We start from the raw sequence: 14,966 nt of genomic DNA, 5'->3' as shown, positions 1-14,966 counted from the left end.
AGTGGGGGCACACCAATCAGCAGCTTTGTTCTGCAGTGGAGGCGGGGCTCAGCTGAAAAGTGGGAGGAGATTGGTGTCCCGGTCTCAGGTAAGGCTCAGTCAACAATAACCAAAGTAGTTATGTGTCACTAGAGCTAGGATTCTGCTACTGTCATGTCCATGGTCAATGTGTGTTATCTTCAGTACTTTAAGTCTGCTATGTTTGCCCTGGTACATGAAGGGACCCATCATTAGTATGTTATGGGTGCTAATGTGTGTGCATGTGCGTGCATGCTGTGCTTTCAGATCCCCTCGCTATACCTTCCCTCACCCCCTACACCACCTACACCGTTCGCCTGGCCGCCATGAACTCCGTTGGCCTGGGACAGTATTCAACCACGCAGCAAGTACGAAGCCAGGGCATCCGTAAGTGCTGACTGCCATCAAATCGTTTTTACGTAATAACTCCAAATACAAATATTTATTGTGAAGAATGGAAAAATATAACCAGTTTTTATCATCAACGTTGAATATTGATTGACCCATAAACTCTTAATAATATGTCGGTGGGGGTATGTTACATAAATGACATGCATTCACCATTACCCATTTCCTTCTGTCATCGCACCAACGTCCTGTTATAACACCATTCACCATTACCCATTTCCTTCTGTCATCGCACCAACGTCCTGTTATAACACCATCCCCTGTCTACCTGACACTGATGCCTGTGATGTCATCACATCCAATTGGCATCACTTTTGCAGAAGGTAGGAGGTCTTACTACTCTCTCTCTCTCTCTCTCTCTCTCTCTCTCTCTCTCTCTCTCTCTCTCTCTCTCTCTCTCTCTCTCTCTCTCTCTCTCTCTCTCTCTCTCTCTCTCTTCATTCATGTCTCAGATATTCAGCTAATACATCCTCACTGTTTTGAAAAGAATGTCCAGAGGAACTATTGTATACCCTTCCTTGAAGAACGTTTCATGGAGGTTACTTGTAAATAGTGTTTTAAATGTTCCTTTTATTATCTTCCTCCCCATGGTCGTGGTCTTAGGCGAGCCGGACCGCCCTGTTCTTTCATCCGATGGGATGAAGATAGACGGGAATGCCCTCTCTGTCCCTGTGGCCCAGCTGGTCAGAGGCAGCTCTCCTCTCCTGCACTATACAGTACGATACAGAGAGGTACGGCTTCGGTTGCAGTTTTGGATGGGAAGCTCTGATTATTACTGCGTTCAGGGTCTCTCCTTTTTTAAACTACTGTAAAATGTAGGTCTGCACATACATCTTTACTTGGAATTATCCATGGAAGCTTGTAGGAAGCTTACTTTCTAATTCCAGACCTTGAATCTCTGCCCTGTTTTAAAAAAAAAAATCTGCAATCCATGGTCTGGTGTCGGTTTCTTTAGTGGTAATGAATTTTGAAATGAAACGAAATAGAAACAAAATAGAAATCGATCTGGCTAGAAGCTAACCGTACCATGCAACCATGGAACATTCCCTAAGTGCTTCCAGATCATCATAAATGTACACATTTATAATTTCCCACCCTCTTTCTTCCATGTTTATATTCTTTAGCCTGTTTCCCTCCTTTTGAGGCTGCTTCCTTCTGTCAAAGTATAACCATTTGAGTCCTTCACCCCTGTGCGGTATGCAGGAGAAAGAAGGAGCCGGGTGGAAGGAGGAGCAGCGGCCTGCCGACACATCCGTCATCGCCCTCTCAGACCTGGCGTTCGGGGAAGACTATCGCGTTGAAGTCAAGGCTGTCAATGCAAACGGCTCCTCCATTCCCGCTGAGCTGAGCTTCAGTGTCTCGAAGCAGCCCGGTGCGTGGACGTACTCACCCCCAAACCGAACGTTTCAAAGAATAAAGACACTAACTTTAGACAAGAGATAATTGACAATTACAACAGAGCCTGAGGTGAATAATTGTTTTCGTATGTACCGTACTTCACGTGAACGCTCCAAAAACAAACAAGATAAGACTTTTTATTTGCCGATTTGTTTTTAATAGCATTTTATTTGTTTTTATTAGCGTGATGAGAAGACCGTCACGCGCGCTCCCCGACGAAAACAAAATCCAGAGTTTGAGATATCAATCAAATTGCGCCATCTTAGGAGGTTCACGTGTAGCATATACGAAAGTCAAATATGAGTTTACAGGTTTTATATGTTGCAATGTGTGGAAGCTTAGCACAACCTTAATTTTCAACCTCCTACTTTCAATTGGTCCAAATGCCATTTGGTTGCAGGCAAGTCCCCACTACTGCATCATTGGGCCATCATAACTAGCCAAATACATTGTGACAGTACATTGTTTTTAGTATGCTGGCCACTTTAGGTGATCAATTTGACGTCAACTTAAGCCAATACACAAAATATCCAGTGTCTCATATTTATTTAATGTTATTCTCTTCCCTCCCATTTGTTTCGTTTCATGTGGCCTAAGCAGCAGGCATGACCAAAGGGGGCGTGGTGGCCATCGTTATGGTGATCTTCTTGGTGCTGTTGCTTGTGGTGGATGCCACCTGTTGCTACACCAATAACTGTGGTCTTCTGATGTTCATCGCCATTAAAGTGTTTGGTCGAAAGACCCCAGGCCACAAGACAATGGAAGAGGGAACTAATGGGTATGTGTTCATCAGTCTCTGTGTTTGATGAATGATCCCAGGATAGGGCGAAGGGGGCTTTGGACACATGTCTGGCTTGCAATAAATACAATAAGATGCGTAAACATCTTTCAGCCGAGGAACAACTGAGTCGATTTTGACACCCATTTACCTCACTTCATTGTCCTCATCAGTACATTAACACAGAAGTGTGTGTGTGTGTGTGTGTGTGTGTGTGTGTGTGTGTGTGTGTGTGTGTGTGTGTGTGTGTGTGTGTGTGTGTGTGTGTGTGTGTGTGTGTGTGACTGTCTGTCTTGTGTACATGTGTGTGTGTTTGTATGTGCATATGTGTGCAGTGATCTGAATTTAAAGGGTCTTGACACTCCAAGAGGCAGCATACACCAGCAACAATCAGAGGGGAAGCTGAAGAATGAGATCACCTGCGACAAAGCCCCCCTCACCAAAAACGAGTAAGGCGATCGTTCACAAATATGACAGAATAAACAAAACACAAAAGTCATAGAGAATGACGGGATATGATGACACTGAATAAAGATTAGCCCCCTCCTAATTCTTGGGTTGGTTTTGGCTACACAACTCTTGTGTTTGGGAGGAGCCCTTTCATCTCCCCTATGGCTATTGCTACAGGCCGCTTAGGTGGCTGCCAAACTCCATCTAGTTTAGTGTGTGTTCTGGAGTGTGTGTGCTGATGGCTGGTTTAACTTGTGCGCATGGATTGCTCAATGCAACAGATGTGGAGCCTCATCCAGCACCAGAGTCCAATCAGTCTGACTCGGGCAAAGTGAGGCTGCTATATCCAGCCATTATCCACACACACTCCACAATATTATCTATATTTTATATAAAATAAAGAGGAGGGCTTTTTTTTATCAAAATCTCAGCTTTCACGTTGAAAGCAATGGGTCAGAGCAGTCAATCTTTATGTTGTCTATGTATGTCTTACGTTGGTCTATGCCCCTAACCCATCCAGTCTATAATGTATAGCACGTGCTGTCTCTCTGGTTTTAATATTTCTTTCTTACCATTAAGAAAGCTGCATGCGGGCATACTCATACCTCATGCTGCAGATAATATCATAACTAACTACTGTTACTACCACAATTCATACTACTACTACTACTGATGATGTTGATGATGATGTGATGATATCATTTCTCTCTTTCAGGAAACACTTTGGAGACATACCAACCACAGAAGCGTGAGGTTGGCCACAGGACATAACATCGCTCGTCAGTACGTCCCTTCGGGTAGACCCCTCGTGGGACCTCTGGGCGAGGAAAATTAGAATGGGAGTCAATGGAATTCTTTTTCTTATTTTCTGATCCCAGTCATTAAATGCCTTGGATTACGCGTATGTTTTGTGTGGGTCCAAATAATAACGTTATTCACGTAAAGAGTTTGACCGTTTATTGTGCAATTTTTCAGTTAAAGGCTGTAGAGAAAACACAACGAGAAAGACTACGTACGTCTCGAATGTGACGTCACGCTCCCTGCGACTGGCGTGGACAAAACCGTCAATCTCCCAATCGGCATAACTGAAAATCGACACATGCCCCGACTTATAATGGTTTTCACTTCTTTCGATGCTGTTATCCTCCCCTTGGAAAAAAGCAGTGAAGTGTAGCAGAGGGATCGCCATGTCTGTCCAAGAGTGGTGGTGACGTATATCATTTGCGTCGATAGCAGCGAGGGGCTGTAGTTCAACGGCCTCACACAAAACCTAAAATCATCAAACTTCTTCGCGATTTTCTTTTGGTTTTCTTCGCATTAAAAATTATAATTGAAATCCACAAGCAACATATCTGTAATCCAGGGCATAGAAAGACTGAGACCAGAAAATAATTACTTTCTCTCCATTGAAACCCATATTTTACGATCTCAAAGGTCCCATGGGGGTCTACCGGAAGGGGCGGACTTACGAGCTCTATCACAGAACCACACATCCGGTTTCAATGAAGGGCATGCCTTCATCTCTGATTGAAAGCTTCTTCATCCACAAAATGCCAAATGACCCCCTCTCAGACAATAGAGTGGCGAAGTCACGCCCCTTCCGGTAGAGTTCATGGGACCTATGAGATCGAAAAATATAAATGGGTGTCAATGGAGAGAAAATGATTATTATTTTCTGGTCCCGGTCTTTATATGCCCTGGATTACACATATGTTCTTTGTGGATTTAAATGATAATTTTTCATGCAAAGAAAACTAAAGATTTTCGTGAAGAAGTTTGATAATTTTAGGTTTTATGTGAGGCCGCTTTGTGAACTACAGCTCTTCGCTGCTCTCGACGCATATGATATACGTCACCACACCCGCACTTGGAATTCGGCACAGAGATGGCGATCTCTCTGTTCCACTTCACCACTTTTTTTCAAGGCGAGGATAAAAGCATAGAAAGAGGTGAAGACCACTATAAGTCAGGGCATGTGGAGAGTTTTAGTTATGTGCCCTATGTGCCATCTCTGTGCCAAGTTCCAAGTGCGGGTGTGGTGACGTATATCATATGCGTCGAGAGCAGCGAAGAGCTGTAGTTCACAAAGCGGCCACACATAAAACCTAAAATTATCAAAAAATCATTAGTTATTTTTGCATGAAAAATTATCATTTAAATCCACAAACAACATATGTGTAATCCAGGGCAGACTGGGACCAGAAAATAATTATTTTCTCTCCATTGACACCCATTCATATTTTTCGATCTCATAGGTCCCATGAGCTCTACCGGAAGGGGCGTGACTTCGCCACTATTCAATTCTTGCACTCTTGACGGAACTTTTTATATGTGGCTTTATTGAAACCCGGCCTTTTAAAATACATGAATCATGCATTTGAACAAAAGCAAAAAAGGCTGTCTATTGTATATGTTTATACATAACAAAACAATTTATTTATTGACTGTTTCTGATCCTGCAGGATTACGATCTTTCAGATGGGTTTCTGACTTTTCTGTTGTTCTTGCAACAGTTAGCTAATATAGAACAGAATTATCTTACATTGAAGTGATGTGATGTTATGTTTCTTTCCATACCAATATTTCATATTATTACACTAAAAGGTGCATAACAATTTGGATCATGTCCAAAAAAACATTTTTTGTTTGTAAAAGCTGAACCTGTTGCTTTTGATTTGCAATGCAATGTTATAGCAGCTCAACATATTTAAAGATGAATGTGCCCTGATGACGTTCTATTTGAGCAATTGAATAATTTACTATTATTGCCTTGAACATTGTAGGCCTGAATGGCTTGTAAATACACATATTTTTTACAGCTTCATATGTTTCAGAAATAATAAAAAAAAATCTAAAAAAAAAGAGTAATTTTTGCTCAGAAAATGAATATTGCTATTCCAAACCCTATACTATTGAAGTCTTTGAAACACAAAAAGCTTCAACATGAACCGTCCTAGCAGATCTAGAGAGCCTACTGTTACTCTTCTCTCCCTTATCCTCTTCACTGTTGAACAGAAATGAACATAATATAGTTGAAGTTAATGGTGGACTACCCGCTCTATGACTACCCACTCTATGCCTGTCAGTTCTGTGCTGAGTGGGCGGGCCTCCGCTTGAGCGGTGGGCGGGCCCTCGGCTTGATGCCTTCCTGCTGACTCGAGGCACATGACCCAGCTTGTTTACACCTGCGACGAGCAGCGGGTACGCAGAGGACCCGTCAGTGTACTGCTGGACGACACCGCTTACGCCGAGCGACAACCTAACGCTGGGAAAGGGTTACCTTCTCTAAGGTGTGTGTGTTTGTGTATGTGTTGTGGAAGCCCACAAGCGATTGGTAGGACATTGTCAACGGGGTGGCTTTCTGTGTTTTATTTTGTATCTGTGCTAAAACGATGCTAGGTCTTCCGTAGCCACTGCTGCTGATATCATGGACTGTGTTTGCTAGGTCCAGCAGAGACCTTGTTAAACCCAACGCTGGACGATGTGTCATCGGACCATTTACGACGGCAGATATGTTGCAAGACGTGAATGGACTTATGTGAACTGATCAACTTAACGATTGTCTTGCATCTTGTCTGTTATGCTCTTGAGCTCAGTGTGATAGTGGATGGGGTGGTATGATAGGTTTCATGATAACATTGTTTCTGCAACATGAATTGCAGATCTTTAACTTACCTAAATGCAAATCACCTGACCTTGTTGTTGCATGTCGGGTGACTTGTTTCTAAGATGTTGTAGTGTATGTGTATGTGTGTACTGTGTAAGTTACTACAATATCTAATTGTATTCATCATCAATCAAAAAACAATGAATTAATTCAGTGTTATTCCTTGTGGTTATACCAACCAGGCCAGGCTGAACTATACTGTGGACATTAAATTCATAAGATTTGAATATTTCTCCAGATAAAATAACGAATAGTCAAAATAAATCGCAAGCTACAGGTCATTCCTTGTGCATCAAAGTACAACATGAAGTCAAAATGATAATCAATCAGACTAAGCGTGAATTGTTTTTTTTATGGTTCATAGGCATTTTTATGTATGCATATGTATTAAATACAGGTCCTGTGATCTTCCCAAGCCGTCTGTCCTAAGAGGCCAGTCCATCCTCAGCCATCCATCTCTTCTCTCAGACACCATGGACGAGACAGATGTGGAACGTGAGTAATTATACAATTGTATCGTTGGGACTTTCTTTGAGACTAAGGCTTAATAAAAAGTAATATGTCCGAGCGGTTTGCATTCAGGGATGTTGTCAAGGTGAGATGTGGGAAAAATATAAAGATTTCTTGGCGAAGTGGGTTGTTTCCCTATTGACCTGAATACAATCTATCAAAGAAAATATATATCAATATATTTGAAAAGGGCACTAAGTTCTATGGCTATAGGAATAATCGTAATGCACCTCCTCCACATGGGCTTCAGAGACAAGCCATTGGGATTGGTACCCAGGATATGCCATTATCGATCGCTGATCACACCATTACTTCATAATGTATGGCATGCATGTCTTTTTTTTGTTTCCTTGGTCCTGTACGCTGCTATGATGCTGTAACACAGTTACAGTCTTAACTGGGTTAACACGGTCACATTAAGCTGTAGCAAAACGGCATATGACATTCCCTAGTCCTTTCCCCAGGGCTATATTGAACCTTAAAAACCTCAAGCCCTATCTCTCACATGTTTGAATGGGTCTTTTTTTTCAACCATTCTCCGTTGATATGCACCCTTTCGGACCAGTGCATTGATTCTACATGGACACCTTCAAGCCCATGAATGAATGTTTCAGGAATTTCTTATTTAATTGGCCACACAGCCCAGGGAGACTGTGAGTGCATGTTGCGATGCACACTTTATGTTCACCTCAAGAACGCATGTGTTACAAATGACTCAGGAAGTGAACTCCCTTACATGTCTGAAATCCCAGTCAGGCTGTAGTATCTTTTCTCCCCTCGCACACAGTGCGAGGGGGCAAACAACACCCAAGATACACACTTGGGTGTTGTTTGCCCCTGCCTCGCACTGTGTTGAATTGTATCCTATTTTCCATTTTTTAATTACGTAGTATGTATTGGATTTGATGATGATGTGTTTAGTAAGAAATCGTGAAAAGGATTCGTAATTATGGAGAAACATTTTTGTGTTCGGATCTGTTCTCATGCAAGACATGGCAAATCAAAGTTTCCATTAGGCTAGGTTTGGATATATTTTACTGTACCACAACTGTCTTGATTCTTCTCTATATGGTGGAATGTCACACAAAAAATATAACAAAAACAAAACTTTCATATAGAGTACTTTTAAATGTTCAAGGTTGATCCCTGACCTGGTATTTTATGAAAATCTATAATATGTGTAAAGTGTCCATAGATATAACTTATGGCCCTCATTCCAGAGGTGACGCTGGCTCTACTGGACGGAGCCAACGACAAAGACGCAGAGGTCCAGGAGCAGGTGAGGAAGTCTGTCCTGACCTTGGGGAAGCAACAGCCGGACAGAGTGTTGGCCATGTGCCAGGACTATCTGCTGAAACATCCCAAGGTAAGACAAAGTGTTAGGAGGAACATTTGGCTCTGTGTTGCATCTTGGTGCTACTGAACGGCCCTCCTAATGGTTACTCAACTGTTAACTTTAAACCAATCTATGTACACCAAACACTTTGGCGAAGTACTGCAAGCTCTCGTTATAATGGGTAGTCAAATTCAATAAAAGGAAGTACTTTTTCATTCAAAAGCTGTGGATTTCTGCTAATTTCATTTCCTCCAGAAGTGATGGTGAGTAAATGACTGCTGTTGTGTGTTGACCATCGTTTTTGGTACACTACGCTTCCCTTTTGTCCTTGCAGCTAATGATAAGATCAACAATTATAACCACACTGTAATGCCTCAGTGTTGTTGACACATAGATGCAAGGGCTTAGAGTGGATTTTGATCATATTTCAACACATATTAGCTTTATTAGGGTATTATAATGTATAGGGTCTACTGTTCAGGTAGGGCCAAGTTTGTTTGTCTGACTGTCTTAACTTCTGGTGTTGATTTGATTTGGGCTCGGTTCACAAAATAATTCCTGACGAGCAGGATCAGAGGACCTTGTGTTGGTGGAGCAATATTGCACTCAACACATAATGAGATTCAGCGTTGCTCATGTATTGCTGTGGAGTTGAGCATTGAGGCCAACCTAGCGTTGTGGCTACCCTGGACGCGAAATTACGAATCCTACTATGGCCATGCCAATATCCTGAAAAGACATGCCCGTCTCTATTTCTGATTGGTCCGTCTGACGAGTCACCCCTATTTTTGATTCTACTGTCTATGGATTAGACTACTGCGATTTTACTGGCTTGAAATTAGCTGCTATGGTTTGGGTAAGGGTTAGGGTTAGGGATAGGGTTAGGGGTTAGGGTTAGGGATAGGGTTAGGGGTTAGGGGTTAGGGGTTAGGGTTAGGGTTAGGGTTAGGGTTAGTGAGGGTTACACACTCACCATGATACAGTGACTTCTTGTCATAGTCTCACATCTGAGTGTCTTGTGTTGGATCAGATGATTGTTTGGCAACATTAGTCATAGAAATACACCATAGAAGTTTCATCTGTTGCCCAGTAAACTACACGTGTGATATACTGTCATTTTTATGCTTAGGCGTATAATTTGGATAATTTTCTCTCCAGTAAATGAGCTGGTAACGATCTGTTAAAATACTTCATAATAAAGCAAACACAACCGATCATATTGCGGTTCACAGTAGCCATGATTCCTATAATGGAGCTTTATTCTTTATTTGTATTGACCTGAGTTGAATGCTGACAGTTAAGGTCATTGATCATTTGTTAATTCAATGTGAATCTGCAAGATGCTACTTGCACACGCCTAGCCTTAAAGTGGCCAGTGGTCATCAACTTCTTCACCTCCTCCGATCCATTTTTTTAGGGCCTGTCCCTGTGCTGGTTTTCGGAAGCCCTAAGCCCTTATATGTGTCACACTAGCGGGATGATTCTTTGACCAATGTCATTGTGCTCAATGTTCACAGCTGATCTTTTGTCAAACACCGCTCACCTACTTTACATAAGCCTTACTTTGTGTGTGTGCGTGTGCGTGTGCATATATAAATAATATATATATATTATCTGTCAGTCTGATGTACATTATGTTGCTCATGAAATTTAACAGTTTATATTTGAATATACAGTTTATATTTGAAGGCTTTTGTAATTATTCATATTTTATGAACTGAAGAAAACCAATATCGGAAAAAAGGTAGTGGCGTGTCCGTCTTCAGAACAAATCCGTATTGGCTGTGGGCCAAAGACAGTCCAGTGTGTTTCTGCCTGCCCAGCGCACTGATGTATCCTCCGCTGTGCTGCGTTCCTCTGCTGTAGCTGGTGGTGAGTCACCGCGTGGTGATCCTGCAGACCATCGAGCTCATCGCTGCCGACAGGCTGGAGGACATCGGCTACCCCAGGATAAAGAGCATCATCTCCCTGGCCTCCGACGAGATGACCCGCTCCAAGGTACCCAGCCCTGCATTGTTTTGATGGCAATGTTAATGTCGGAGTACAACAAACACTACCATCGAGTTCATTGGACAGCTTGGCCTATGGTGAGACACAGGTCATGGCTGTTTCCGATTGGCTGGATTAGGTGTCATGTGATGCCAAGAAGAGATTACATTTTTTTTCAGTAGAATGATAAAGCAATTCGGACCCTAAGTTGTGTATGTGCATCGCCACTCCTGTGAAATCGATCAAATATAAACTTTAACAGCCTTTTGAAGTGAAGTATATTTCTTCTAGATACTAGTGGGTGTGTTTTTTAATCATCCCGTAAAGGGATTAGTTGTGTGCATTGGTTGTGTGTGTGTGTTGCAATGCCAACCCTTTTCTAATTTCTCGGTTCATTCAGGAAGTAACCCCTGACTGGCAGCAGGCAGCTAGTAATATCCTGGTTGCCGTGGGCAACAAGTACATCAATGACATCATGGAGGAGATCCTGACCAAGTTTCAGCCAGGGATCTTACCACATTTCTTTGTGGTTCAGACACTAGCGAACCTCTCAGATTCTAATGGCAAGTATCCCAACTCGCATGAATACACTCATTCACAGAGACAGCTGGACCGCTCCTTCAGAACGATCTAGACTTCATTTTGTATAACGGGACACCTCTTTTACATACTACTAACATAAAACATAAAATAATATGTATAGTAATTGCATCATTTGTCCAACCTCCCGGAGTCCCTGTGTCTATGGATATTGTATTTATCTCTTGGTTTGTGTTTTACAGTGTATGGGATGGTGCCCTTTGTCAATGCCATCCTTGGAACCATGTTGCCGATGCTTAGCATGGCCAGGCAGGACAACATGAAGTGGGTCTTCTCTTCAGGTATACATAGGTTTACAGTTAAATCCAATTCCTTTTTTTTTTTTGAATTCGATTTAACTTGCAATGTGAAAACATAGAAAGATCTCTTTGCTGTGTTTTGTAACATCTAAACCGGCACTATGTACCTTTTTTCCATTCGCCACCTCTTGTGGCTCGATTCGCAGCTACGGTTGTCTTATGGCGCATTTCCACTGCAGGGTGCGGAACGGATCGGATCGCAAAGGTGCGGATCGGGTCGCGTTTCCACCGCCAAAAGTGGGCGTGACCCGGACTTAGCCGTACCCGTTTTGGCCTCGTTTTCAGGACTCCTCCGTTGGGGTACTGAAAACGAAACGAGACGCCTGAAAGGGTCCCAGGAAATTCTAGCTACACACCCCCTCCGTTGATTGGTCGACAGAATCATCACTTCCGGGTGACGCGGGGATAAAAACAAACAAACAGTAGCCTTGAGGTATTATTCTTTACAATTAACATGTCGCGTAAAATGCTTGCTTGGGCGAACAAGGAGGTGGAGACGTTCGTCTGCATTCTTGGGGAGGAAGACGTTGTTTACGATGTTTACGTAGCTGCCGCGGCGATCGTCATCCGGCCTACCACAAAGGGTACTGTCGGCAGTGGAAACGCGACCTCGGAACTGAGCTGGGCCAAGCCGCCCCCTCCCTACCGCACCTTTGCGATCCGATCTGTTCCGCACACTGCAGTGGAAATGCGGCATTAGCTGCAACAACTGTAAACAACAGCTACAACAGTTACTGACAGTTTCTGCCCTCTGAGACTTTGCCCACATAACCCCAGCTGTTCATCCCCTCTTCTGTCTCTCCTCCGTCCTGCCACAGCCCTGTCTCATTTTAGCGACAGCATCCTGGAGTACCTGGCCAACCTAGACAAGGCCCCGGACCCCACGGTCAGGAAGGACACCTTCTCCAGTGAGATCTACGCCGCCTATGACATCCTCTTCAACGGCTGGCTCCAGAGCCGGGACTCCAAGGTGAGACCGTGTGATTCACGTGTGGTAAATGCTGCATACCGAGGGAGCAACATGGTATCACCATGTGACTACTAGACCGATGGCCGGTCACAAGACTTTGAAAGCACGCTCCGATATCTGCCGTTGATCTACTAATGCATTTGCATTAGTACCGTGTTTGAAACGATGGTACCATGACACCACGAAGGTTTTGAATGCATCCGTGCATCTAGGATTTTTTTGACGTCAGAATGAATGGCAAATGAGTTACTACTTGCACAGTCTTGGGTTTTTCCATTCCCATGATTATCGTATTCAATGCAGTGTACCTCAATGTGTTGGACGATTTTCCGATGGTTTATCAGAGTTGTATCAAATGCAGACCTGAATGGTTTTGTGGTTCATATGTGTGCAAAGAGGCTGAACTATAAACCTTGATGATGAAGAATGAATATCCCTCAACCCCAGTACTTAGCTCCTTAGATAAACTACCAAATAATAGGAAAGGCAAGGGACATTCCCAAGTAATTTTCACTACGGTTGAAGAAACCAATCAAATATGCCTTTTATGCTGCATGAGTGACAGCAGGAACCTTATTATTGCCTAATCACGCACCCACGCACACAGTTACTCTCCTAGTCTCTCTTCCTGTCCTCTTTCAGGGTTGGTGTCTTGCTCAACATTGTGTGTGAGTTGGAATGCGGTAACACCTGGTGTAAACACAGGAACATCCACTGGAAGTGGATTGTTCCCTCCCTTAAGTCGTTTGACTCCATTGTCCATTTTAGCTATAACAAGGTAAACTGGCTCCACCAGAGGTAAAATAGTCGTGGAACGGTGAAGCACACTCTTCATCTATTTAAAGTTCAGCCCTTGAACCTGGTCCGTTGGGATCAGTGTGTGTGTTATGATTGTATGTGTGTCTGGGACACATTTTAATGGGATTTTTGAACAATGTGTATTTCTGGTCTGTTTGTTGTAAATGGTAGTCTTATATTCTTATCTTGTATTCTGATACTGACTTTATTTGGAGCTCTTTATCTCATCTGCTGACTGTTATGTATACAGTCTGGTTTGTGCGTTCCTATCCTGCTGCGAAAAATCATTTTCATTTTTTATTTTTTTTTATTTGACCATGAACTAGTCTTGCCCTCAGTGTAGTTGGTGGTCGCGGCCGGCCTGACCGATGTCCTCGGTTTGACCTCTGTGTGTTCCAGCTCAGGCTGACGGTGGCCGAGGCCGTGGGCCCCATGAGCCACCTCATGGCCAGTGACAAACTGGAGGAGCAGATTCCCCGGCTCCTCCCGGCTCTGCTGTCCATGTACAAGAAGAACAACGAGCATTTCATCATCAGCAAGGTGAGCCATCGTGGGCCGCCTTCACCTTGCGGCCATCTTGGTTCTGAACCGTTAAGAACTGAAGGAGAGTTGAAGGACAAACTTGTCAGTTATTGTTAGTGCTGTACATTACTTTAACCTGATTGATATCTTTTATCTTTGACCGTCAATATGGCATTACTATTATGAGAAGCCCACCCATATCCTCACAATATGTTTACGTTTTTTTTGCATATAGTTTCTATCTATATTAACACATTTGCACAACCCTTATCAATATAGTATGATTCTATTGTAAGCACAAAATATATATAATTATTTATTTATCAAATTATACATTTTTTTATTGTGAAACAAAAATCCTCCCTGTGATAATGGTGTTGAAAGTACATTAAAAGTCATGTTTTGGTCCTCCCGGCAGAGTCTGTGCCAGGTGATTGATGCCTCTGTCAACATGGGCAGCCGAGTGTTGGAGACACAACTGGATAGTCTACTGTCTGCCCTGCACCATCAAGTAAGAACATGTCCTCCTGTATCACACACTCACTCACTCACTCACTCACTCACTCACTCACTCACTCACTCACTCACTCACTCACTCACTTACTTAAAATGAATGGCACGGTTAATCACAGAGTCTTCCATTCCTGCAGCCTAGTTTTTTTTTTAAGTCATATGGTTTGTCATTCAACATTACACTACAGCTTTCTCGTGCTGTGAGTTCTCGGGTAGTCACTTGTCATGTGGTTGAGTCACCTGAGAGCTTCCGCAATATCACCATGATGACCATATGTCAACAGTGCGCTGGCTGGATCAGCAATCTGTCATCCAAGAGATGGTTGATGACTCATGGCAATGATAATGATTTCAATGAATGGTGACAGACAAAACTATGATATTAAAAATGTTTGTTTGTAGAGCATCTTTCAAAATAAGCTTACAAATCACTTTGCAGAAGTTTTTTGACTCATTTACAATATTTCATTCTTATTTTCTAACATGTCCTTGTACAACTAAAAAAAGTATTTTTTACGAAACACATTGAATCAACCAAAGGATCTCACTAGGTTATGAGGAACCAAATTCTGCATCATTTTCAGCTATTTAAAAAAATATCTTATACCATAAATTAGAATATCAAATCAAGCTCAAAGACTACAAACATATTTAGCTGTGAAGTTCAGCTGTGTTCGCTTACCAAGCCCTGCTGTACTGGGGCATCAGAA

General features: G+C 42.7%; 2 protein-coding genes across 8 annotated transcripts in view; both read left to right on the top strand.

Moving 5' to 3' along the window:
* ncam3 (neural cell adhesion molecule 3) overlaps positions 1-5,932 on the top strand; it is a 13,416-nt gene extending 7,484 nt beyond the window's left edge. Inside the window, exons 10-17 of the mRNA XM_060065282.1 lie at positions 1-88; positions 286-405; positions 754-756; positions 1,030-1,157; positions 1,630-1,798; positions 2,425-2,602; positions 2,938-3,051; positions 3,768-5,932. The exon at positions 1-88 is cut by the window's left edge and continues 80 nt beyond it. Coding sequence (XP_059921265.1) covers positions 1-88; positions 286-405; positions 754-756; positions 1,030-1,157; positions 1,630-1,798; positions 2,425-2,602; positions 2,938-3,051; positions 3,768-3,804 — 837 coding nt within the window. The 3' untranslated portion in view covers positions 3,805-5,932. The remainder of the gene's footprint in view (positions 89-285; positions 406-753; positions 757-1,029; positions 1,158-1,629; positions 1,799-2,424; positions 2,603-2,937; positions 3,052-3,767) is intronic.
* Positions 5,933-6,191: 259 nt separating this feature from the next.
* The window catches only part of mroh1 (maestro heat-like repeat family member 1), a 39,174-nt gene continuing 30,399 nt past the window's right edge, over positions 6,192-14,966 (top strand). For 6 of the 7 annotated variants that reach the window (XR_009528065.1, XM_060065275.1, XM_060065276.1 and 3 more), the window contains exons 1-9: positions 6,192-6,342; positions 7,117-7,214; positions 8,450-8,595; positions 10,432-10,563; positions 10,955-11,117; positions 11,337-11,435; positions 12,272-12,423; positions 13,621-13,761; positions 14,162-14,254. Coding sequence is in view for 6 of the 7 variants with exons in the window: in XM_060065275.1 (XP_059921258.1) it covers positions 6,218-6,342; positions 7,117-7,214; positions 8,450-8,595; positions 10,432-10,563; positions 10,955-11,117; positions 11,337-11,435; positions 12,272-12,423; positions 13,621-13,761; positions 14,162-14,254 (1,149 nt within the window). In the remaining variant the exon portion in view is untranslated. Of the gene's footprint in view, positions 6,343-6,497; positions 6,577-7,116; positions 7,215-8,449; positions 8,596-10,431; positions 10,564-10,954; positions 11,118-11,336; positions 11,436-12,271; positions 12,424-13,620; positions 13,762-14,161; positions 14,255-14,966 lie in introns of all 7 variants that reach the window. The other variant, XM_060065277.1, reaches the window with a different exon arrangement.

This window comes from Gadus macrocephalus, chromosome 11 (assembly GCF_031168955.1).
Source record: "Gadus macrocephalus chromosome 11, ASM3116895v1".
Classification (NCBI taxonomy): domain Eukaryota; kingdom Metazoa; phylum Chordata; class Actinopteri; order Gadiformes; family Gadidae; genus Gadus; species Gadus macrocephalus.
This window is presented reverse-complemented; position numbering and strand designations above follow the sequence as displayed.